The sequence below is a fragment of the Balaenoptera borealis genome (assembly GCF_965194805.1).
Source record: "Balaenoptera borealis genome assembly, chromosome: 9".
Lineage (NCBI taxonomy): Eukaryota > Metazoa > Chordata > Mammalia > Artiodactyla > Balaenopteridae > Balaenoptera > Balaenoptera borealis.
Window position 1 is genome coordinate 14,146,877 of NC_138873.1, and position 25,222 is coordinate 14,172,098.

The 25,222-nt window shown below is 39.2% G+C and overlaps 1 protein-coding gene across 9 annotated transcripts in view; it reads left to right on the top strand.

Annotated features, from left to right (window-relative positions):
• SYNE1 (spectrin repeat containing nuclear envelope protein 1) overlaps positions 1–25,222 on the top strand; it is a 445,509-nt gene that overhangs the window by 265,056 nt on the left and 155,231 nt on the right. For 8 of the 9 annotated variants that reach the window (XM_082405389.1, XM_082405392.1, XM_082405394.1 and 5 more), the window contains 11 exons: positions 1,010–1,162; positions 1,772–1,954; positions 2,693–2,830; positions 6,477–6,662; positions 7,338–7,460; positions 7,823–8,005; positions 9,090–9,233; positions 13,720–13,914; positions 15,003–15,143; positions 21,797–21,964; positions 22,176–22,337. In XM_082405389.1, the coding sequence (XP_082261515.1) occupies positions 1,010–1,162; positions 1,772–1,954; positions 2,693–2,830; positions 6,477–6,662; positions 7,338–7,460; positions 7,823–8,005; positions 9,090–9,233; positions 13,720–13,914; positions 15,003–15,143; positions 21,797–21,964; positions 22,176–22,337 (1,776 nt within the window). Of the gene's footprint in view, positions 1–1,009; positions 1,163–1,771; positions 1,955–2,692; positions 2,831–6,476; positions 6,663–7,337; positions 7,461–7,822; positions 8,006–9,089; positions 9,234–13,368; positions 13,915–15,002; positions 15,144–21,796; positions 21,965–22,175; positions 22,338–25,222 lie in introns of those variants that run through there. The other variant, XM_082405399.1, reaches the window with a different exon arrangement.

The following is a 25,222-nucleotide window of genomic DNA, read 5'->3' on the forward strand; positions in this document are numbered from 1 at the left end:
TCCCTCTGGATAAATTTCCCTATAATAGAGTTATTCACATGCATTCCATTTACGTTAGCGCTCAACTCAAAATAATGAAGTCAAAAAAAGTACTCTTTTAATGGTGTATTTCCTCACTACTAAGGAGATTTGATTTGCTATTTTTATATATTACAAAATGATCAGCACAATAAATCTAGTTAGCATTCAAAACCATACATAGTTATAAAAGTTTTTTTTCTTGTGATGAGAACTTTTAACAAGTACTCTCTTAGCAACCTTCAAGTATGCAATATAAGATTGTTAACTATAGTCACCATGCCATACATTACATCTGCATCACTTAAAGAAGTTTTTTTAAGGCCTTTCATTTATACAAAGAAAATATTTCTTTACCATCTTCCCTTCAACATTTTATTATAAGCAAAATATGAATGTTATCATATCAAATCAAAACCATTAGAAACTTGTAAATATTAACTGTGATTTTTCATTTTCCTTTCCATTGGACATGTTCTGTGCTTTTTTGTTATACAGAGGTTATTGGAAGTTAGAAAAAGAGTTAACAGATCATTAACAGCTACTTATGAAAAGGTGTATGGACACAAATCTGTGTGCCTCCAATTATCTGGAATCGTCTTCCATTTTATGAAGAAAAAGGCTTAGAAGAGTTTGTATGTTTAGGGGCACAAAGTCAGTAAGTGGAGAAGATAGAATTCAAACTCAGCTATCTGCACTGCTTCCTGTAAACATCTGATGAGTGAATCACTGTACATGCATTGCTTGTTCCTTTGCTGAAATAGCAGCAGAAAGAGGTGCAGTTAATACGTAAAATGGCGGGAAGTAAGGCTGCAAGAAAAGCCATGAGAGCTTGTAATTGCGCATGCTGGCTTGTTGAGGCACTTTGATGCCAAAGCAGTGTTGATGACCTAAAGTGCCTCTTGGCAATATCTGAAGATGGAGATATATATTAGTATTAATTATCCAATTTTTACCGTGGTTGATTTTGCTGTTTTCATTGATTATTTAGATCCAGGACAAAATAAAAGAAGTTGAACAGAGCAAGGCCATGAGTCAGGAATTCAGCCAGCAAATTCAGAAGATAGCCAAAGATCTCACAACTATTCTAACCAAGCTGAGAGCAAAGACAGATAATTTAGTTCAAGCTAAAACTGACCAAAAGGTAAGGAAGGAGAAGTGGAAATCCAAGGGGTGCTATTGAATGAATTAAATATTTTGAGTGCATTAGTTTATTTTGAAGATACAGAAAAAAAAAAAAAAAAAGCTTCCTTGATTAGCAGGCTTCATGAAAGCCAGAGAGTAAAGGCAGGCAGTAAAGAAATTTTGTAAATACAATAATATAGAGCTACTTATATCGTATAATTTATTATCACAGTTAAACTGTATTCATAAATATACATGCATATGTAGTGTCAAAGGACTAAATGATGGTTTAGGATTACAAGTATATAAATTTCAAAATGAAGGATGTTCTTGGTAGTTAAATCCCTGTTCTCATTTTGCCAATGAGTAAAGTGACTAATCCTTTTTGGGTGGGACAGAAGGAAAATTTTAGCTCTCTCAGCCTCGTAGGAAATAAACACCAGGGTTACAAAACATCCTGCTCTGCCTTTTCAACTGAAGAAACAGAAATGAACTGATCATAGTTGAATTATTCTTATATATTTGGCTTTTACAAAAATCATTTAAAATATAATCCTTCTGATTCTGGAAAATCTGGAGAAATTTATTATCTATAGTCTAACGTTCTTTCCTTTTGATGACCATCCAGGTGCTAGGAAAGGAATTGGATGTCTGTAACTTAAAATTAATGGACCTAGATGAAGCAGTACAAAAATTCTCGGAACAGAATGGCCAACTGGGTAAACCACTGGCCAAGAAGATAGGAAAACTGACTGAACTTCACCAACAGGCCATTAGACAGGCCGATAACCGGCTCTCTAAGCTCAGCCAGGTAAGTTTTCCCAGCCGGTAATCAACATTCTCTAAAGCCAAAATTCAATTTTCTATTTTTCGCTTTTAAAAATAAGTGAAAAGATAATATGGACAATGATGAGAGTAATTTAAGTGTAGCTTATTTCATACCATGCCTGTATTCCTAAGATTTACATGTAGACCTGACTTTCTTTTATATCAAACCATATTATAAATTGATTGACAAAGGTGTTCATATAAATGGACTTTTTATAAATAAGTAAATATATATATATGTATGTTTGCCTTTACTTAATTGGTTCAGGTCACACATCATCATAATTTTTGAGCATAGACTGAACTTTTGCAAATTGATTATGTTTTTTTCTGTAATCAGGGATGAGTTAAATCAGGATTTGCAACCAATAAATTATAATGTTGAAACCTATAATCCCCACCTACCACCTCCTTACTCAGTGAGGGTAGAGTAGGAAAGGAGGGAGAGAGAAGAGCTAGATAGAGGAATAAGAGATAAGAATGGAGACTTTTTTAAAAAGATTATTCAAGCATAGTAAGAACTTGGACTTTATCCTAAAGTCACTGGGAAGTCCTTAATAGATGTTCAATAAGGAAATAATTTTTCATGATACCTTTAGATATCACAGATATCATAATGATCAATTCGTAGGATTATTGTATCCAAAGAGAGATCGAAGACTGATTTCTATCTCACGAAGCAGAGTTTACATTTGTTATCTGAATGTTAATGATTTTTCAGGCAGCATCCCATTTAGAAGAATACAGTGAAATGCTGGAGTCAATTCTGAAGTGGATTGAGAAAGCTAAAGTCTCAGTACATGGAAAGATTGCATGGAATTCTGCAAGCCAACTTCGGGAACAATACATTTCACATCAGGTAACTTTGGGAAAATAGTTTTCAAAAAGTAACTAAGAGAGTGCTTTGATTTAACTGGCTAGGCTGACAGAAAATTTAGAGGACCATGATGTAAAATTATTGTAGGTGCCAGGAAAAAAGAAAGGTAAGGTAGCCCTAACAACTTGTCCAGGGGATTGAAAGAAAGTAGCTACCCATGAGATTTCATAAGACCTTATATACAAATAAATGTCCTCCTCTGTCTCCCCTAGACTTTCCATTTCCCAAGACCAAAAATAATCATCCAGATAGGACTCTTTTTTTTTTTTGAAGCTTCTTTGAAATAATTGTATGCAGGGATATGGTGGGAAACTCTTCCCCAGGAAGAGCTGTAGGGACAGGTGGAAAGATTATAGCCTCCAGACTCAGACTGATGGGGAAACCAAGTTCTGCCATTTAGAACTGTGTAATTTGGAGGAAACTACTTTGCCTCTCAGAATTCAGTCTTATCATCAATAAGATGGAGATGTAAATGATATTCATACTGCAGAGTTATCATGAGGATCAAATGGTTTAACGTATGTGCCATCATCAAGCACAGTCCCTGGCACATGGGTCCTCAGTCAGAGCCTCAATCTCATGCCTCTTCCTTCCAGCCCTTCTGCCTGGTCACAGTGGGCTGGCCTCCCGCAGGAAGTAGGGGTCAGCTGGGAATGAGTCCACACCACATGGGGGCCGCATTACTTCATTTCCTCTGAAGTTTTCTCTCAACCATATCATCCAGGAAATTATTTCATCCCTTTATAATTTAGGCTTGAATTAGATACAGATATCTAATAGCCAGTTATCTTGCAATCGAATACAAAATGGTCTTTATTTAAGTTACATGAGTATCCTCAAGTATTTTAGATTTTCTCTCTTTTATTCTGATTTATGTATATTCATGTCTTTTAAATGCATCCCCTTTTCCATTCCAGTTGACAGGGTTCTAGATCAAAGCCTCATTTTCTCCTTCTTGGAATGCTTTAACTGGCTCCTAATTGGTTTCCCTGTATTTATCTTTCTTCTCTAATCAATCCTGCACACTCCTCTCAAGAAATCTTTCTGAAACAACTACGGAGTTGTTCTGCCTGACGTTATGCATTATACATTAACAGACAAGACTTAAGTTACAATTGGTTGTAAACAATGAAAAAATATTCATTAGAAATCTAGAAATGCAAATTTAAAAGCGAGAGCATTTTAATTATCAAGTTAACAGTATTTTTAAAAGCTCATATTTAAAGAAGTGAGAGCTCTCAAACACTGCTGGTAACTTGGTTAAATCTCTTTGAAAAACAATTGGAAAATATATCATGATCATCAAAACATTACTACTCTGTAATCCAAAATGTAGGAAATATTTTATATGAGTATTAATGACTCTACTGGAATTTTAAAGAAAACTTAAATATCAAATAAGTTTTCTGAGTAAATTTTTGGATTTCATAAAATATAATGTAGTCTTTAAAATGACCAAGAAAGTAGTTTTTGGTTTTGTTTTGTTTTTTTTTAAATAGCTCCTGCTCTCTTTCATTTATGTATTCAATAATCATTTATAGAGTGCTTTCCAAAGCTAGGAATTTTGTTAGGCATTTGAAACACGAAGGATATTCCCCGTCTCTGCCCCAGGGAGTTGATAATTAAAGGGAGAAAGGAGATAGAAAGACAGATCTAGACAATTACAATACAATGTGATAAGTTCAGGGATTGAGAGCCCAAGATGCTGAAGGAACTCATGGGCGGGTACCCAACCCAGACTGCCCAGGATTTGAGAAGATTAAGGAAGGAAAAGGTGATTCTGAGCTGAATCCTGAAAGACACGCAGCCTACTTGTTGAGTTTTAGACAAAACCACATGTTGAAATCCCAGCAGTAGGAGTGAGGGGTGCTGTAGCTGGTGCACTGGCGAGGAGGTCTGCAGAGAGCTGGAAAGAGAGAGAAGACAAAGACAGATCATGGAAGCCTGTTAAGAACTTGGCCTTTCTCCTGAAGTCACTCTAAGCCTTGGACAGATATTCTGCAGGCAAGTGACAAGCTCAGACTTAACAGTTTAAGAAAGATGACTTAGAAGCCTGTGGAAAACAGATGGATGAAGGTAAGAGAACTAGAAGGTGGTTTCAGTATTCCAGTAGACAATGACAAGGCCTCTCTTTGGAGGCTGAGAGAGGACAAAAATCAAGGGGTATTACCCAGCAAGAACTCTGGACTTGGAGGCTCTTGGGTGTGGCTGAAAGAGAGGGAGGAGCCACGGATGGTTCCCAGGTTGTTTTGACTTGGGCAGTTCGGCGGGTTGAGTGCGTTGAGGGACACAGGAGGACAGATGTCAGGTATTGGTGGTGACCTCACACAGACGTTCAGGAGAAAACTCAGCCTGTTACACACCGTTCTGGGGAGTTCTCCCATGCCTGAAAACTGCCTGACTTTATCCAAAAACAACGCACAGAGAGAAAATGCATGTGTTCTAATATCAGGTGAAAAAGAAGGAACATTGTAGGTATGTTATGATCTCAATTACCTAAAATTATACCCAAACTGAACAGCAGTTATTGCTTAAAGTTGTCTCTGGGATATGGGATTATGGACTATTTTATCTTCTTTATTTTTCAATATTTTCTCAGCTTTATAATATACATTATAATATATATAATGTATAATATGTTATATAATATAAATGTAATATATGTATATGACATTTATTGTGAGAAAAAAGATGTACTTTATTTTTTAAAATAAGAATCTATTGCCTAAGAGTAATGTCCCATCTCCCATTTCTCCTCTTTACACATCACACACCCCAGGAACTGCACATTTTGTGCTCACTCACCGATGTGCCTTTGCTTATTATTCTGTCCCCTCAGCATAAAATATCTTTCCTTTTCCTCCCCATCTGTCAATACAAACATTCTTCTGACTCAGCTCAGATGTGACTCCCCCAGGAAGCCTTCTCTCAACCCTCCTGCAAGTAGTAGCACATCTCGTTTCTGGCATCCTTAACCCTTTCTTCTTTCACTCCACTCATAAAATGCATATTTTGTGCTTATTATTCTGTTTATGTTGTTATTAGTCCCAAGAGATGATACTATCTTGAATGGCAAGGGCTTTGTTTTATCCCAAGTTGTTTCTACCCCTTTGTCTCACTTAAAGCCAGTGTTTGTGATGCTCTTGTCTTGTTTTCATTTCTTAGATCCATATATGCTTAGGTCTTAGATACAGAATATGAGACCTGAAAAGCATCTCTGTAGTTTGAATATGAGAAAAGGGGGGCCAGTGACCTGATGAAGATACCCAATGCGTCAGAGCGTCACCACTGCTGGAAATACTCACGTCCTGACCCTCACCAGGGAGCCTCTTGGGGTGGCAGATGGAGCGCTAGCCTTATGGTCCAACACAGGTGGCCTCAACAGATTGTTTACAGCTCCTGAAATCTGATTGCTTTTTGAAAAGGGGGTAACAGGAAGTGGGGAGCAGGCACAGGGCTGTGAAGGTTAAACACAGTAAGACACACGACCTACACAGTGTGCATGGAAAATGTGAATTACATCCCCTTACTCCCTCCCCAGTCTGATGGTCTTTACACCACACCGTATTGATTACCCATACCTCTCTGCCTACCTGTCAATGTCCTGAACATTGATAATTCACTCTAGACCATGCTAGAAGAATCTGAAGAGATTTACAACAATCTGGAAGTGATGACTGAGAAATTACAGTACCTCGATAGTGTGTACCATACGGAAAAAATGTCTCAGCAAGTAGCAGACCTGGGACGGGAGACTGAGGAGCTGCGGCAGATGATCAGAATTCATTTGCAGAATCTCCACGATGCTGCCAAGGTAAAACATAAAAATGTTTTTTAAAAAAAGTAATTTAAGTGGAAAAGTCTATCATTAAAAGAACAATCGTGGTTGTATAGCAAACGTAGAGTGCTTACCTCTGATGAGCCTTCTTGACTGTGATGGTTATGGTTGTGTGTCTGATGCACAGTGACGCCAAACAACACCTAAACATGGGAGTTTGGAGCAGAGAAAGATTTGGGCCATGCAAAGAGACGGGTGGCTCATGCCCCGCAAAACCCCAAACTTCCTGCAGGGTTTCAGCAAAGCATTTTTAAAGGCCGGGAGAGGGAGAGGGGCGTCACAGGGTATGTGATCAGCTTGTGCACAGTTCTCTGACTGGTTGATGGTGAGGTAACAGGGAGGTGACACAGGGCTTAACAGCATCAGTCCTTAAGCTCCAGGAGGCCTGGGGCTGTGAGCTCATGGTCAGCAAGTAGTTAACATCTGCCATCTGGTGGGGGCTTTTCAGCTCCGTTAAACAGCTCAGGAAATGTGCATGAGATACTGTTATCTGGGTACTTCAGAGAGGAGCTCAAGCAGAGGGTATTGGGGAGGGGGTCTGCCCCAGAAGGCCCTATAGGGTCCTGCCTGGTTACATGATGCTATTCTCCACCTATGACTTTGGAGTTCAAGTGCTTATATATCGACATTCACATCGCTCTTACTCTGCAGGATATGAAAAAATTTGAAACAGAGCTCAGAAACTTACAAGTTGCTTTGGAGCAAGCCCAGACAACACTGACTTCTCCAGAAGTTGGACGTCTTAGTCTCAAGGAGCAACTCTCTCACCGACAGGCAAGCAAAAATAATTCAGGGGAAATGGGTAGGGAGCTATATTTTTGAAAAAGAAAGGATAGTTCGGAAAAGTAATTTCTAAACTCTGTTATAGTCTGAGCACTGTATGCATGATTTAAAAAAATTCCTGGGAAAATTTGTATAACTTGGGACAGAGCTGTAATTTAGTAAATGTCTCTTGCTGATGAAATACACCATTAAAACATATAAAATTTTAAAATATTTCAGAATATACATTTTAAATGGAAAACGTATATTTTATATATACATATATTTTATGTAAATAAATAAATTTATATCAAATTTGTATAAGATATAAAATTTAAAAATTTAAAATATGAAATATGAACACGCACTTTCAGCATTTGCTGTCTGAGATGGAGTTACTCAAGCCAAAAGTCCACGCGGTGCAGATGAGCCAGAGCGCGCTCCGGATCCCCGAGGACGTTGTCACCAGCTTGCCGCTGTGCCACGCAGCTCTGCGCCTGCAGGAGGGGGCCAGCCGGCTCCAGCACACGGCCATCCAGCAGTGCAACATCATGCAGGCACGTGCAGCGGGGCCAGCCGGCGTCTGCAGGCGGTCCCCACGCCACCCGCAAAGCAGCAGCAGATGAGTCATGGGCTGCTTTTCTTAGCATTTACGTGGGCTCAGCCATCAAAACACATCCAGAGTGTTAACTCTGACAGCTTGTTGTGGTTATATAAAATAAGGACATGAGATGCTATCATTTGGATCATCCACAAAAGCCTGGGGAAAGCTCTATTAAAAATATCCTTTGGTGAAAACTATCTTTTAGCAATTATTTTTTTTATAAAGAACAACTTATGAAGGTTAATTTTTATATTCAATCATAGATTTTTATCTCATTGTTCATCTGAAAATCATCTAGAACTTTGTAATAAGACTTTACTGTTAGGGTATATTACAGAATTTTTTTTTTTTTTAATATTTCAGCTTATTGATGCATTTTATTGCCTGAGAAGTACATCCAACTATAACTCTGAGTCTCTTCCCCTAATAAGAGAACAATTATTTACTAGGAAGAAATGACACTATTTATCTCTTATCTACTTTCAACTAATATTTCACCTACTTTATCTAAAAATTGTATACATGTCCTCTCATTAAACCACTAATGGTCTATTTGGTCAACTCTACTTGCATTGTCTTGTAATTTGTTAGACAGTAAATTCCTGAGGGTAGAAGTCATGCTTCATTCATTTTTATATCCCCTATTCCAGCACTTAGCTGAGTGCCTTACATATATATTTAGTATTTCTTTCATGGAACAATGAAGTAACCATGCTTTTCATACTGCTTTCTACCATGTTCTAGACCATGACATTGCCGTCTTTAGGGCAATAAGGAGAAGAAAGAGGATCTAGCCACTTAACTATTTTCAGTCCATCAGTAATCTTGCCGAAATGTTTTAGAGAGAAGGCTCTGAAATATCTGAGTAGAGCTGAGGATTTGAATCATCTAGGAATTTTCCCCATCATTTCTTTTGTTCCCTTGACACATGGGTAAATAGGAGTTAGCACCAGAGTTTGGCAGATAGCAGCGCAGAAGCACTTACACAGTTATTGACATAGACAGATAATTGTCTTTTTTTTTTTTTTCTTTCAAAGGAGGCTGTGGTGCAATATGAACAATACGAGCAAGAAATGCAGCACCTCCAGGAGCTCATAGAAGGAGCTCACAGAGAGATTGAGGATAAACCTGTGGCCACCAGCAACATCCAGGAGCTGCAAGCCCAGATTTCCCGGCACGAGGTATGACAAGCTAAGTTCAAGGGCAGGACACTGGCTTGGTGAGAATATGTGATTGGTTTCCAGCAGATGAAAGAGAAAGGTCTTCCCTGTCCAGGGCATAATGTGTTGGGTTCTTGGAGAGCCTCTTTGACTCTCTTTACATTTTGAGGGCTATTTTTGCTGATACTTTCCAAGACCCAGTAGCATGAGTCTTCCCCTTGATTCCAAAACCTCTTGACCCGACATTCATGACATATCTCCAGCACGACCCACCGACTGCCTCCTGCAGAATTCTCACAGTTCATACACCAAAACACACTGTACTCCCTGTCTTTACAGACTGCAAGGAACAGCAGTGCTCAAAGCCTTGCTGCTTTGATGGTCCTCTTTTAAAAGGAGGGGTATTTCTTGTTAAAAAGAAAATCATTTGCTCTTTCACGTATAGGTCCCTTCACCTCCTTTTACCGGAATCAGAGAATGACTCGTGTTGTTTGTTTTGTGGGTTTCCAGATTATGCCTGTTAGCATATTCCGCATTTTCAAATGCACCTCCTTCTTTGTACCTTTGGAATCATTATGACCTTAGGACTTGGACACCCCTTGTGCAGACCTGGTCTCAGAGATCATACAAGGAGCTTGAGTGTTCCAGCTCCTTGACACTTAGCAGTGAATTTCCTTTCCTGACCTGTCAAACCCTATATAGATCACATTTACTCTTTCCTTGGGGGCTGGATCCCAGCATCATGAATTTTGGAAAGTGACTGTGGGCTGGGGTGGGGTATGTCTTATTTCTCTGTGCCAAGGTTAGACATTCAGTTTTTCCTTCCATCTGCTCTATTTTAACTTCATTGTCGTAAGAACAACAATTTTTCCAAACCAAATATCATAGTAAGATTCTCAAAAGATTCAACTGTTGCTTTTTTTTTTTAATTTTTATTTTATATTGGATCACAGTTGATTAACAATGTTGTGTTAGTTTCAGGTGTAAGGTTGGAAAGTCTCACTTCCCCCCTTTCCAAATGCAGTTCTCTAGTTTCTTGTCACAGCCAGTGAGCGCATCCAACACTTAACAGTTGTATATGATTTACAAGTAATGTAAATGAATACCCCACCTACATTTACTTCTACACCATAGATAATCATCTGTGTTAACTATTCATTTCTCTTCTGCCACTGGTTAAATGAAAAGATGTTTTGCAACTATTTGAAACACTGTTTATATGTCATACATTAGACTGTATAATACAAATTTATTTTGAAACTACTTTTAATCCCATTTTGTAAGACCCAGAATTTTGTTGTAACAGCTTTTCAGTCACAGCACAGAAAATATGTTTTAAAAAATCTATCTGGAATAACAATAATTATCATTGCTGCTGTGGGTTTTTTTGTTTGTTTTATGTTTTTTAAAACAATTCACAAAGTTTTTAGATTATCTTTTACAACAACCCTATGAGGTAAGAATTTTTTTGTGTGTATCATCTCCATTTTACCCATAAGAAAAAAAACCCTGATTTTTTAGAATGACCTCCTGATTTTCCAGATCTAGTAACTGATAGAAACCAGATTCTAATCTAGTACCTTTGGGGACTTCCCTGGCGGTTCAGTGGTGTAAGACTCTGAGCTTCCACTGCAGGGGGCATGGGTTCGATCCCTGGTCAGGGAAGTAAGATCGCACATAAAAGAAAAGAAGGATGGTCCAGGAGAATAAATGACTTGCCCAAGATCATTACAGAGCCGGCTCTCAGCAGAGTCAGCCGTAGACTGTCCTCTGGCTGCTATTCAGTGATCTGTTCATTTTGTCACATTTTCTCCTCCCAGTTCTAAACATTAGTGTAGATGTGTTAGTTTTGTCATGTGATTTAGATTCCATTTTCATATTTAAAATGAAGTAGTCCTGTGTGAGGCTCATTGTATGTGTAAAACAAACACAGGAAGGAAAGTGCTGCATGGGGAAAGCCTGATTCATAACATAGAATTTGGGAAGAATGTTTTTTCCTGTATTTTCTGTCTGCTTTTAATGGAATTTAATCTTGAGGTGAGGCTAGTTTCCATATGGATAACTTAAACTCATAAAGATAATGGATCATTTGTTCATTTCTAAGGAATTCACATTTTCTTCTTGTTATTTTTCAAATGTTGCATTTAATTTGAAAAAACTTATCCTGTCGCTTTTAAATGATAGGAGAGAATACTCAGAGCTCTTTGCTTTCCACCTGACACAGAGGGCCTGCTCCTGTACCTGAAATTCCCACCTGTACACTCATCCTCTGTAATCATTTTCAGAAATACTCAGTAAAAACTAAGAATACGTATGCTTCCTGAGACTGGGGAACACATTAACCCCCTTTTGATTTAGCTCCATTTTGATTTAGCGAATTTCACCACTAAGCCGCAAAGTTCATGGGATATAGGCAGGTTTATTCTTACAGAAGAAAGTTCTTGAGAGATGTTTCTCCAAGGGAATCACATGGACTAACCATAAAATGCAGATTCTCATAAGCCTAGTAAATCAAAAACTTTTGAAGCCTAGACCAGTATTGCATTTCTAACAAACAACTCAGATGAGGTTTTTTTTTTTTTTTTTTAATATATTGCTACTAGTGTTTTATTTATTTTTAAATATTTTTGGCTGTGCCGAGCAGCATGTGGGATCTTAGTTCCCCGACCAGGGATTGAACCTGCGTCCCCTGTATTGGAGGCACGAAGTCTTAACCACCGGACCGCCAGGGACGTCCTCTAGATGAGTTTTATACACAGTAACTGGAGAACACGTCGATTTAGGAAATGGGCGTTTGTTGTCAGCGTGCTGGGCAGGGTAGTGCAGTGGGGCCGCGGCCGTCCACGTGGGCACGAAGCGTGGGAGGACTAAGACTAACTCCCCTTCACACAGGGTCTTCAAGTCTGCCAGATGGGGCAAGCCATGGCAAGGAGGCTTAGTGATTTGTCCTATGAAAACAGAGAATTCAAGGAGTCCGGTGGGCTGGTAGATGACTTCCATGTGTACACGTTTACCAATTATTATAGAGTACTGATGTGTTAGGCACAGGACCAGATGTGGTCAATAGCTATTTAATCACTATTATAAAAATCCTATTAGGTTTAACTAAGTAAGTTTCTGTAACCCTGAAAGGTAAAGAAGTGATGATTTCTACTTTTTAAATCCTTGCTTAAAAAAATTCCTGTACTTCTGTACTAGAAAGAAGACAGGATGCTGGCTGAGTTCTGCTGGACTCTTTTCCCTTCCACCCACGCAGTCAGTTTTGGTTGGGAGGGGAGAAACAAAATGACAACAGTAGCAAAATGGTACGTGTGTACATATACACATACACATGTACATATACATACATGTATCACTTTGCTGTTGTCATTTTGTTTGTTTCTGAACTTCAGGTTCAAAGCTCTAGTTTGAGTGTGGATACACACACTATCATTTTAAAGACTCACAAAATGTGTTCTGTACAAACGCTAAATGACAGCTTTTCAGGTGAAGGAGCCAAATAAAAGGAATAGAAAAAAACAGTGGTTTTGTACTTTTAGGGTTAATGTTTTACATGAATGTAATAAAAAAGAATGAATGTTTAAATCTTCATTTTTTTAACTTATGTATGCATCTTTTAAGCAAGAAAGTATAAATTTAACATTTTAGAGTTCCCATTTTAGGTTATTATTTTAGGATTTTAATATTTTAATATATTAGATTTTTTAAGAGCTATGTGCTGTTCAGAATATACTTTCAATTAGCTCTTTGTAAAAGTTTTAAAACTTCTATCTCTCAAAACAATTTTTTTCAACAACAAATAAATTTAAAAGCCATTAAAATTGAACCACACTTCAAGTTCAAAGCTCTCGTTTGAGGCGTCAGAAACATTTGAGGCATGATGGAGTACATGAGGGAAAATTTCACGAATGTACAAATTTTTATTTGGGGTGTAATCTGCATAAAAAAATAAGGGTTTCCTAAGTGGTATTCACCTTATCTGCAAAAAAGCAACTCCCCGGGGTCACAGGAATTCAGGAGCAGTTTACTTTGTGATGCGGCTGTCACAAATGACTGCTCTGTTTGACATATTCCGGAGGGTAAGAGCTGAGCATTGCGTTTTTGGCAGTGTTAGTCATCACATGACCTAATTTGCCTGGCATGAACCATCTGGCAATTTCAGATTCCTTAGGCATTTTAAAGAAAGTTGCCAGGGCTTAACTTCCCATAAATTCCGATCCGGCCCGGAGCGTCTCTCGGGATCAGAATCCCCGGCCGCCTGCCGTCGTCTCTGCCGCCGCGCCCCGCAGCACCCCTTCCGGCCCCGCCGCGCCGTGGTCTGGCTCGGGGAGCGCGGCAGGCAGGCTCGGCGCTCGCACCGTCCACATCCTGCCTCCCCGCCGCTCCGTCTGGCGCAGCCCTGAGATTTCATTGGCCAGCCCCGGAGGAAGATGAACGCTACTAGTTCTGTTTCCTTCTGCTGCTGCTGTGACACCCGGGGCGCGGGGGGGCGGAAATGTTTCCTCAGGAGCTGGCTCAGAAAATCAAGGGCTACCAGGAGCACATCGCTTCTTTGAACTCCAAGTGCAAGATGCTGACCATGAAAGCCAAGCACGCCACCATGCTGCTGACGGTGACCGAGGTGGAGGGGCTGGCGGAGGGGATGGAGGACCTGGACGGGGAGCTCCTCCCCGCGACCTCGGCCCACCCCTCTGTGGTCATGGTAAGTAAGGGTCAAGGCCAGTTTGCTGGGTGCCAGCTCGCTCTCTTCTGTCTCCTGCCTAGTGGCTCTGGGCTCTTCTCCGGTGGCTTGGTTTAGGGATCAGTGCTGGGTCTTGCAGATTAGAACTGAGGAACAGTCCCCTTAACTCTCTGACTACCTTTGGGCCAAGGCCAATCTTTGACACTGTAAACAGTGACAGTTGAAATGAAGCTATTTGTTTGAGACTCCTGAATTAACGTGCTGAAGGTTGGCCCTGCATTTGTTAATAATTTAGCAATAATACTCAGAAGCTCTGAGCTTCAAAACAATTCCTTTGCACAGTTTTCTAGTTTTCTGGGGGATGGGAGAATCATGCTACATATATGTTTTGTGTGTTTTTCCAGCTGAAGCACTGGCTGACTAGGTATGTTTGTGTATTCTGTTGTGTAAATGTTTAATAAATTATAGAAGGAAAGCTATTATTAGACAAATAAGAAAATAGAAAATCCAAACTTTACCTTTGGATTAAAATAAGTTCCATTAATTTCTCTCTGCAACATTATTTCCTCATAACTTTGCATCTAAACTGCGTTAATTAGTTTGGTAACGCAGTGTTTTTCAGTGCTGTATATTTTCCACACATAATGTGCTGTGCTTTGGGTAGTGTATAACCATAACTGGACTCTTTTGGCAATATATTACTCCGGGTGCATTTATCTTGCTAGAATATTTGGAATTTGAAATATCCACAAGACCAAGCTTTGTTTCATAGACCCTTCTCTCATTTGTGTGATTCATGATTTTAATTTCTAAAGATACAATCAATCAAGAAAAGGAAAATAAATTAAAGAGATATTTCATCAACAAGAACACTCTATAATGTGACGTGCATCCCTTACCCCTGTTTGTCTTACAAATGGTCCCTAGGAGCATATTCACGTGAGGACAAAATTTTCAAATAGTAACACAGAATTTGTATGTAAATTTGGGTCTCAGTAATTCTAACTTTTGTTGTATAGTTATCTCTGTTTTGGCCTGTGCCTGACCAGGTCTTTTGTTAACATAGCTAACCAATTTTCATGTCCTTTGGGCAACATTTTATGTGACAGATGACTGCAGGTCGCTGTCACACTTTGCTGTCACCGGTCACTGAGGAGTCTGGGGAGGAGGGAACCAACAGTGAGATTTCCTCTCCACCTGCCTGTCGCTCTCCTTCACCTGTGGCTAATACAGATGCTTCCATTAACCAGGTACCGCCCCCTTGGCATTCCTCCAGCTAAGATCTCTGAACGGATGCAGGACTCCATTCTCTGTTCTTATGAGATTATGGGTATGAATCGTAGACTTTGAGAAACACACTGTTAGATGTGATAGTTGCACATACTGTGATTGTCATGTGAGACCGATACTGGCTTAACCCACCATCTCCTCTCCCAGGCTACTGAAATGAGATGAGCAAAAATTAGGTCACAGAAATGATAGCTGGAGAAGGGCCTGTTTTAAGGCATTATGGCTTTAGTTTCTAACAGCTGTCTGTAATGGAGTACTGCATCCTAACAGAAAATGAAATGTTTGTGTCACTGTTGTAAAATAACATGATTCTATTGCTGTTTTAACATTTTCACTGAACATAGTTTTGACACTTAACCAGCTCAGATTTTGAAGATGGAAAATTTATGTTCACTGTATCAGACTTTCTTTATTTGCTAATTGTCAACAAATTTAAAGGCTGTCAGTGTATATTTTGGAGTGCCTAAGTAGATTTGCATTTTGAGTTTTCTTACTTATCTTTCAATAATCTTAAATTTTATTTTTTATAAAATGGGGACCATAGCTTGCTGTTATGAGGTGTCTTTTTGGGTATACTATATTAAATACAGATTATACTAAATTAAATATGTCAAAAGTTTTCATGAAAAATATTGGATAGAGATCAAAAAGATGCTTTTACAATAACCAAAATTGTTTTAATGTGTGTTATAATAATGTGTGTTAAAATAATAACCAAAATTGTTTTAATGTGCCTTAAAATAATACTTTCCTTTTTTTTCCTTTAGCCAAAAAACTAAAAAAATATTTTAATTACCGTATCATGAAATTACTAGTGTTCAAAGGAGTTAAAATTTATTATCAAGGGAGAAGCATTGAACATTGCAAGGGTTCTATAAGCTATATTACAAATCAATCATATTATTTTTATTTTAAAGCAAAAGCATTCAAAATAGGATTTCTGTGATAAAAAGAACCTACCTCCCCCCAAAAAGGGAAAATGAAATGATGAAACCTTTAGATAAGACAGTTCTCTTGGAGGGAATTCCCTGGTCAGGCAACTAAGATCCTGCAAGCTGTGTGGCACGGCCGGAAAAAAAAAGACAATTCTCTTGGTAAAAATCTATGTAGCTTTAGGGAACATATCAATTCATGCATTCATCAGATACATTGTGAGCACCTGCTGGGCATAAAACCTTGTGCTGGGTCCCAGAGGTGTAACAAAGGCGGAGACAGCAGTGGCCCTTGCCCTCAGGCACCTTGTAATCTAGAGAAAAAGTGGCCATAAGATGAAGAATAACAAAAGTGATGAGAGGAAATTAAAAAAAAAAAAAGAAGTTCACAGTGTTCTGGAGGATTTGGAAAACAGTTCTCCAAATTCTGATTTTAAAATATGAATTACTCATTCTTTGATGATGTGTTCTTCCCTGTGGTCACAGATGTCGTTAGAATCATAGAAATATGGCTAGAGTCAGCTTTTTATTGTGTAAGAAAAATGTATCCTATATAATGTGCTTAATGTTCTTAACATTTTCAAATTGAACAATGAACACGGACCTTTGGACTAACACTTGGGAAGAGTATCCCCTTCCTAAAATTATAAGTCTCAGTGCTGCATCTTATGAAGTGTCTTTCCATGTACATGTGAAAGTATTCTGTAAATGGTGAAATATGCAAACGTTTTTATTATGATTACTGTAACTGTCCAGCTCAATCAAATCCCAAAATTATGAGCAAAATTGTGCTTTGTCTTAATCCCGTTTTGACACTCTGCCTATATCAACATCAATTTAAATCACATTATTAACCTAACATACTTACATATGGAACTGCAAATTAGGGGGAAAAAAATCTTCATTTAGTTCATGTCAGGCAGCTATACTCGCAGGAAGCTGTTGGAAAGCAAAAATATAATGCTTGGTGTTAGACAAATCGACCGCATCGTTCCAGCCACATTTTACGCTTGTCCAGTGATGTAAGACAGGGGAAAATGAACAAATACTGCAACATGGCCAGTGATGCCTGGATCTACAGAATTTTCTCTTGAAACTGAGAACATTTAGAATTCCCATAAGTTCCAGTTTGCAGGCTCAAAACACTGTACAGAATGTGCACAGCTGTTTCAAGGAGCAGCCAAATATAACGGCTTCATAAAGTCGCAGCTGTTAAAAAAAGGCTCTGTGCTTGCTGCTTCTGTAAGTAGATCTCCATTATATAACTGACTGATCCCCTGAAGTCAGTGTGTTCTCTCTCTGACAGTGGTTATTAGCTGAAATGTGATAACAGTTTAGTTTACTTGAGGGTAGAAATAACGAGGCAGCCGCAGAACTTGCTGCAGGCTTCTTGATCTTATTAAAAGCAAGCCAAGACTTGGGCTCCTCCTCGAAAGAGCTGAGGGCAGTAGAAGTTTGATGAGAGCGGTAGTGTAATGGGTAGAACCCCCAGTTCCAGGTTAAAAAGCTCAGAATGGGTCCCAGCTCTTCCTCTAAGCTGAATGTACCCGGAAAGTCCCTCATTTGTAATGGGAAGCAATGCTACTTAATTCACAAAATGGTGAAAGTTAATTTTGTAAGTACATTTTAGACTGGAAAATGCTAATCAAATTGTAGCAGTGATTTTCCAAATTTAATTCCTTAGGAATCTGCTGGATAATAACTCCCATAACATAGACACATAACCAACAAGAGACATATTTCTAAGGGTGATTCTTCACTATGCCAAATATTGCCCTTATTTAGTAGTTACTTATAGGACTGATTGATTTATTTTATTGACTCTATGTATTCCTCAAATAGATGCAAATTATTAATCTACAAGAGGTGATATATTTTCAAATTATTTTAGGAAACCAAGGGTTGTCTTTCCTGTCTAATAGACCTGAGACACACACACACAAGCCAGAAAACAGATTTTTTTTCTGACAAATTTATTTTATTCTTTTGGGGAACCTTTATTTATTATAGAGTATTTAATTAAAATTTTTAACATTAAAGGACGTTTTGCTTTTCCTCGTAAACAGTAATGGTACTACCTTCCATGTATACAAAACAATAGAGTTTACAAAAGTGCTTTTACATATACCATTTTTTATGGATGTATATACTTGCCTGTTATTTGCCAAATACTCCATGATAACGCTCAGGATCAAAGACACTTCCACAGATTTTAAGGAACTCATAGTCTGTGTGAGAGCAGGCAAATGATGACCGTGGAGTGGGACAAGTGTTATGACAGTGGGAAGCACAGTGTTGAGGAAGGACACAGAGTAAGTACCTAAACAAGGCTGGAGTTCAGTGGGTCAAGGATGTCCCCCTTTTGTTTTAAAGCAGGGGAAGGTAGGTACAGTTGGAGTGCACTAGAGTGATGTGAAGTTTTTCAGGCAGAAGGAAGCACATGTAGGAAGTTTTTCAGGCAGCAGGAAGGAAAATGGCGCATCAAGGCAACTGTAAATAGTATCAGTATGATCGGAGAAACATAGATTTGGAGGAGGAGGTGGGAGGAGAATTGAAACTGAGAAGGTTACAGGAAACACACCCTGATGGACCTTGAATGCCACACGGAGGAATTTGAACTTTGTCCAGAAGCTAATCCTTAACCACTGAAGGAATTTAACTAGAAGCTCTGCCCAGAAGTGACTTTTAGAACAGGTCATTCTGGATCAATGTGGACAGGAGAACGGAGATAGACAAATCCAGAGCCCAGGAAGCTAGTGAGGGACAGAAGTTGCACACTCTGATGTCTGGTCCAGACTGGTGATGTAAATGAGAGAAACAGCGCAGGGGCTGTGGGCACCTGGACAGCACCTCCCCGCATGAACGAGGCAGCCTCTCCTCCGTTAGAATTACTGTAGCTGCCTGGACACAGAGTCCTGTCTTACCTACCTTCTGGTTTGCAAGAGAAGCCATGAATCGGGATTCTTATGAAAGCTCCCTCTATGGATGAAGATAAATTTTACACAATTTAAAACACTGTATAAATCAAGCTAAATGTATGCAGGCTAGAGGCAACCTGCAGGCTGCCAGTTTGCAACCTGAGAATTAGGAAGTTGTTGGTGTAACGTGAGCTTGAACCAGTGTTTTGGCAATGGTATAGAACTTCATCCTTACATAAGCAGGGGCGGTAAGGGAAAGAAGAAAATAGAGAATAAATCCCAAGTAAGGTGATTAGAAGTTCCATTCACTGAAAGATGGATAATACTTCCTCATTTTTCCTAAATCCATTTCTCATCCTAGATTTGGGTTTTGTTTTGTTTTTTTTTTTTGAAGTATTGAGTTTGAAGAGACTGTGGGATAAACTTGTACAACAGGATATGTGAGTCTGGAGCTTATAAATACAGCAATATTTAAGAATGAGGGCAAAAAACAAACTACAAAAGAGAAAGATTGAATGACTAGAGAGCTGGGAGGAGAACAGAGATGAAAAGGAAAGTGTTTCCAAAAAGGGATGGTCAGTGGTATTGAATGCTAGTGAGAGACCAAGCAAGAGAAGATCCGAAAAATAATCATTTTATATCATGGAAAACAGCCACCGCTGACTGTGGCCAGAGCATTTTCAGTGGGGTCGCTAGACTCGAAGCCCAGTTGGCTACTTAGAAGTGGACTGAGGGTGAGAAAGTGAACATATTAAGTGTAAACTACCATTTTCAGAAACTGGATTATGAAGCCAAAGGGAGAGGGAAGAAATGATGATTCCGCATGTATTTGTGTATGATGAGCCATCACATATTGATCTGTAGAACTTTCCAATATGTGCTATCCTGCAAGAAAAAAATCAGAAAAGAGTGTGTGTAGGTGTTTTCAGATGGAAAAAAATGTGGCTTTATTTACATGCTGAGGAGAAAGACAGTGAAGAGAGAGTAGGTATTAATGGACCAAGACCCTTGCAAAAGCGAAGGTGGCTGAGGTTGTGGGAGTAGGTAGGAGGGTCCTCTTTAATCAAGAGCACCAGGAGGAGCGAGATAGAGCTGAGTCTGAATATAGACAGGCTTGAAAATTTGAGAACTTGCAGGAGTATCTCCTCAAGGGCTTTGATGGTGTGTGTGCGTACTGGAAAGAAAAGTTGCATTGAGTCATGGTTCGGGTTTTCCAAGTGGCTGAAGCAGAGGTTCAAGGGGCAAAGGAAACACAGCAGCTGGCAAGAGAAGGGTTTACATAACTTAAACACAGTCAGAAATACACTTGGGGTGAACCCATTCAGTGATGACAACCTATTATGTTCAAGGAGTGGAAGTGGGTGAGGATGAATGGATATAAGCCTGTCAAGGACTTGAAAATACCAAGATAATCTACTCAAGATGAGTGACAAGGTTAGGAATGAAAAGGAACCAGTCTCCATGCTTCAACGTCATCAATAAATGCTGGAGACTTACCTAGAAGCCTCAGCAACAGCAACAAAATGGGTAGAAGGTCTCATGGCCACTCAAACATCACTGTATTAAATTCTCAAAACCACCCAGTGTTATGCAGATGAGGGAACCCATGCATGAGATGTGAGTGACTTGCTCCAATTCTGTAGCTACTTGGGAGGAGAATTTCACCTGGGATCTCAGGTGTCCTGACGCCTCCAGTGGCAGACTTCTGTCTGAACTCATTCTGTTGTACTCCACCACCCTGCTCCTGCCCTGGTACAGACCCCCAAGACACCAGGCTCCTTCCTGCTGTTTCCTTGGTTTCCCAGGTGTCTGGGGCTTTTGTCAATACTTTTTACCAAGACATTATTATCAATAAGGCTCAGGTTTTTGATCTTAAACAGTGCAACTGTGAAAGTAGTGAACTTTATTATAGCAATTTCCAGAATATAAACATTACGTCCCAGTTCAGTTTCTATAAATATACAGATAAACAACCATAAAAACAATTAAAAACACATGAATTATGTATCTTGAGATAGTAATGCCATTATCAATGCTAATAAAGTATGTAATATTACTTATTATCCAAGAAATAAGAAAATTCAAAAGCTTCATTTTTCAGCATTCACTTTATTTCTTGTGTACTTCCAGGAATCGAATAGAAGAAAACCTCTCTATTATTTGTTTCTTAGAGTAGTTTTAACCTCCCTATTACATTTTCCCTTATTAATATTAACATATTTAAATTAATTACTGTGAATAATGAACTCACAAATATTAAAGATCTGGCTATATCTGAAAAAAAGACTTTCTATAGACTTACATGTATTTAAATCAAGGGTTTAAAAAAATTATTCAAAAGTTTGATCAACACATTAAGCAACATTTTAGGAAGTAGATCATTTAGATTCTCCTTTTTTGCTGGTTAATCAGTCTCTAAATATGTATACCACTTAAACATGTATTCCACATTGTGGAAAAACCCGAACGAACTTTTTGGCCAACCCGATATTTCCATTTTACCAAATATAAAATAGGAATGAGTTTTGGCAACTTGAACTATTGGTAAATTTTTTTTTACCAATTCTAAAAAATTCTAAAGCAACTCCAGTGTGCTTTGATATGACCTTCTTGTCACAGGAGTTTACTAACTTTGATAGTTGGTAGCCCCCGGGGATGGGTGTGAATCCTAAACCTTTCCTCCACATGACAAGCAGTACCCAGGGCATCATGACCTAAAGCTTGTTTTCCTCTTGAATCCAACACCATGCTTTGCACCCATAGGACATCGCTTATTACCAAGCCTTGTCTGCTGAGACATTGCAGACGGACGCCTCCAGGATTTCCCCCAGCAATCTGCCACCCCAGGAGCTCTGTGACCCAAGACTGGAGCCGTCTGCTACTGCTAAACTGGATGATTTACAGCGCTCTTGGGAAACCTTAAAGAATGTGGTAAGTCTTCGAAATGTGGAATTGTTTAGCCCACCAAACACTGATTACCTTAGCGATTGTCTTATGAAATAAATGCATAATGTTTACACATCCCGTATACAGTTGAACACCCTTTGTTGGGTCACAGAGGTAAAGCGGTGAGGAAAGAAATGTCGTAATCTAGAAGATAAGGGGCTGAGGAATATTTGGTAATATCCCTTTTCTTCTATAGATCAGCGAAAAGCAGCGCACACTCTACGAAGCATTGGAACGCCAGCAGAAGTACCAGGACTCCCTTCAGTCCGTCTCCACGAAAATGGAGGCCATCGAGATGAAACTCGGTGAAAGTCCGGAGCATGGCAGGAGTACCGAGAGCCAGATGGCTGAACACCAGGTAAGAATAGCGATGACTTCAGTTTCCTGCATGATCAAATAGGTGCACTCTTACTTATGACTGGCCAGCCAAGCATGGGTATAAGACAGCAGGCTGACACGTTTTACTGTATCACTTGTTACAGAGTAAACAAGATCCCACGTGGTGGTGGTTTCCATCACTGCTTCAGGGAGGGGTCTAAGAGGGAAAGAAGGAAATTCAGACCTTGATGTTGCTTTTTTACTTTTGTTACACAAACTGCATTTCCTTATAGTTGCCACATTATTTTTATTTTGTTTTGAACCATTGTTGTAAGAATAAAGTGTACCCCACGTCCACCTTCTCGGGGTATTGTTGTTTGAAGAAACTTAGCCAGTGTGTGCCCAGCACCTCCCTGTTATCACTGAAGAGAATAACTCTCAGACTCCAGTAGGCAAAGAAGCAGCTGAAGAATAAGGGGTTCCAACTTGTAATCTTGTGGTTTTCCCAGACTTGAATCATTTTTTAAAAGGGACACTGGACAGTGCTTCAGCTTTAGGTGAGAAACAGAGATGATTACATTAACCTAACTCAGACAGATAGTGTTAAAAATGCATCAACTTAAAATGCACGCTAAGAAACTGCAGAGCTTAAATCTGGTTACTGCTTTAGCAACATTATCGGGTGTACTCTTAATGCATAATCAGGTGTAACTGGGTCTGGGCACTGAGGCGTGCAGTCACCTAAATATTCAGTCACCGTGGTACAGGAAAACGCTGCTGTGGCCAGAACTCAGGAGCATGTGACAACCCTATCAAAGGCAGAGGAAAAGAAAGATATTTTTAAATGCAAATTAAGAGCTATAAAAGCATGATGCAATTATGTAGTTATCAAACACTGGGTAATTTACCCACTTTAAGAGTGAAACTCTGTACTTTATATTTCTTCTACTTAACATCTCTGTAGTTTTGGAACACAGGATAACCTTGGAATACATTGCTTGTTCGTATGTGTAGTCTAAGATAAAATTGTACTATTTTACAATAAAGGACCTTGCAGTATAACACAAAAATGAGAATATTTCATCTAGAGACAGCATGTTGAGAAACAGTGGTTTCAGGTTTTTGACACTCTTGTAACTTCTTAAGATAGAAATCAGAGTGTATAGCATCCATTTATAGGCCTTATTTTGGTAAAATGACCTTCTGTGGGTCTTTCTGTTATCCTAAAGTCACCCATAGTCCATCTGGTTTGGGGAGGGTGCAGTGAAAATATAAAGTTAAAATTAACCTTTGTTTACTTGGATTAAGACAATCACGAGGACAGTCAGGGCCTTAGGTCTCTACTACCAGGCGGTGTCCCCGGAGGACCGCAGTCCCCTCTAACTGACACTCCAGTTTTCTGACTGTCAACAGCCGCCTCCCTGTCCCCTGAAGGGGTGTCCGGATAGCCCCAGTGTGCTTCCTAGGGCTCTGTCTGCCTACCACCCTCCCCAACTCTTCACTGTGCCTGGAGGGGCAGGAGAACTTCCACACATTTGACTACAGCTTCTTTTAAGCAACTGAAAAGGATTTGGCATAAATGATCCAAAGGCTGGATTAAAGTGAATTTGAGTGTCACAGACTTAGATTATCAGAAGCCAACATTCCAGGAGAGGGTTTACAGAATTTGACTCTCTCTACTTTTGGGTACTTTCGGGTACTTTCCAATCACCTCTGCTTTTGTTCAAGGCTGATCATTCTTGTGTCCCAGGTGACAGACCACAGCTCCCAAAGGCCCTTCAGCAGGTCCACAGGATTTAGGAACTGTGTGAGATCCTGGCGGTCTGCCTTGACCTTCCAGAGTTCCTAATTAAAATGCAAATTAGCTCCCAATCACCAGCATCACCCTGCCTCTCAGGTATTAGTATGAAAACACAAACTGAATGTAGAGCAAAAGTATTATTTTATTGAAGGGATTTAATGGAGAAAACTCAAAATTACACATTAAAGCTAAGTATTATGAATTAGAAATGAACCTGTGACTTTTCTTGTAATTAAGCCCAACCACATGACTTTTGTCCCATTCTAAATTGAGAGTGGTAATGCTAACAATTATAGCAGTGAGGGGATGTAGCTAATTCAATGATTACCCATCATTGGAGCTTTTAACAATTAATGCTCTAATGAGAGGGAAAGAAATATAAATAATGTATAATTTCTTATATCATCACAAATCTAACATTTTCCATCTGACCTGCTTTTGCTGTCTGTACCTAAATTCTATGAATTCTGGGACAGCCCTGCCCACATGGAAGGCTCACGGTATCACAATATCTAAATTGGTTCTTGGCTTCTGGAATGATTCTTTAAAAATTTCAAGCAATACGATAGAATTACTCTTTCTAAATTCCAGTGGAATGTGCGTGAGAAAGTCCAGTATGCTTTTAGTATTTTCTAAAAATTAATAAAAAATACTTCAATTGCTAATTTTTTCCCAACACTCTCTTGGAAGTACTAATGTTTCTTTAGAGAGCTACTCTAATTCCTACATTTTTCCTCCGAACACTTGTCTAGATCTGCTGAATTTGGGTGGAGGGCTGCGCCTTTCCTGTTACCCTCTTTAAATTGAACAATAAGTTTAATTTTAAGACATCAATGCAGTTCATCAGCCGACTTGTGGCTGTTGTTCTGGGTGGTGAGCCCTCTGATTGGGACCTTCATTATCACGGGCAGCTAATGCTTCCTGGGCATGCGTTGTCTTTGCGACACCAACTCAGTGATGGTTAGGAGGCAGAGCTCTGAGGTTATTTCGGTTCTGTTTCTTTAATATAAATAACAGCTCAAAGTTTGAGATGAACTCTGATGTAGATAGTTCTGAAAGTCACAGTGAAATTCACTTTCACCTTTGGTGTTGAACCAGACATGAGCTCCATGTTCTCCCCAGAG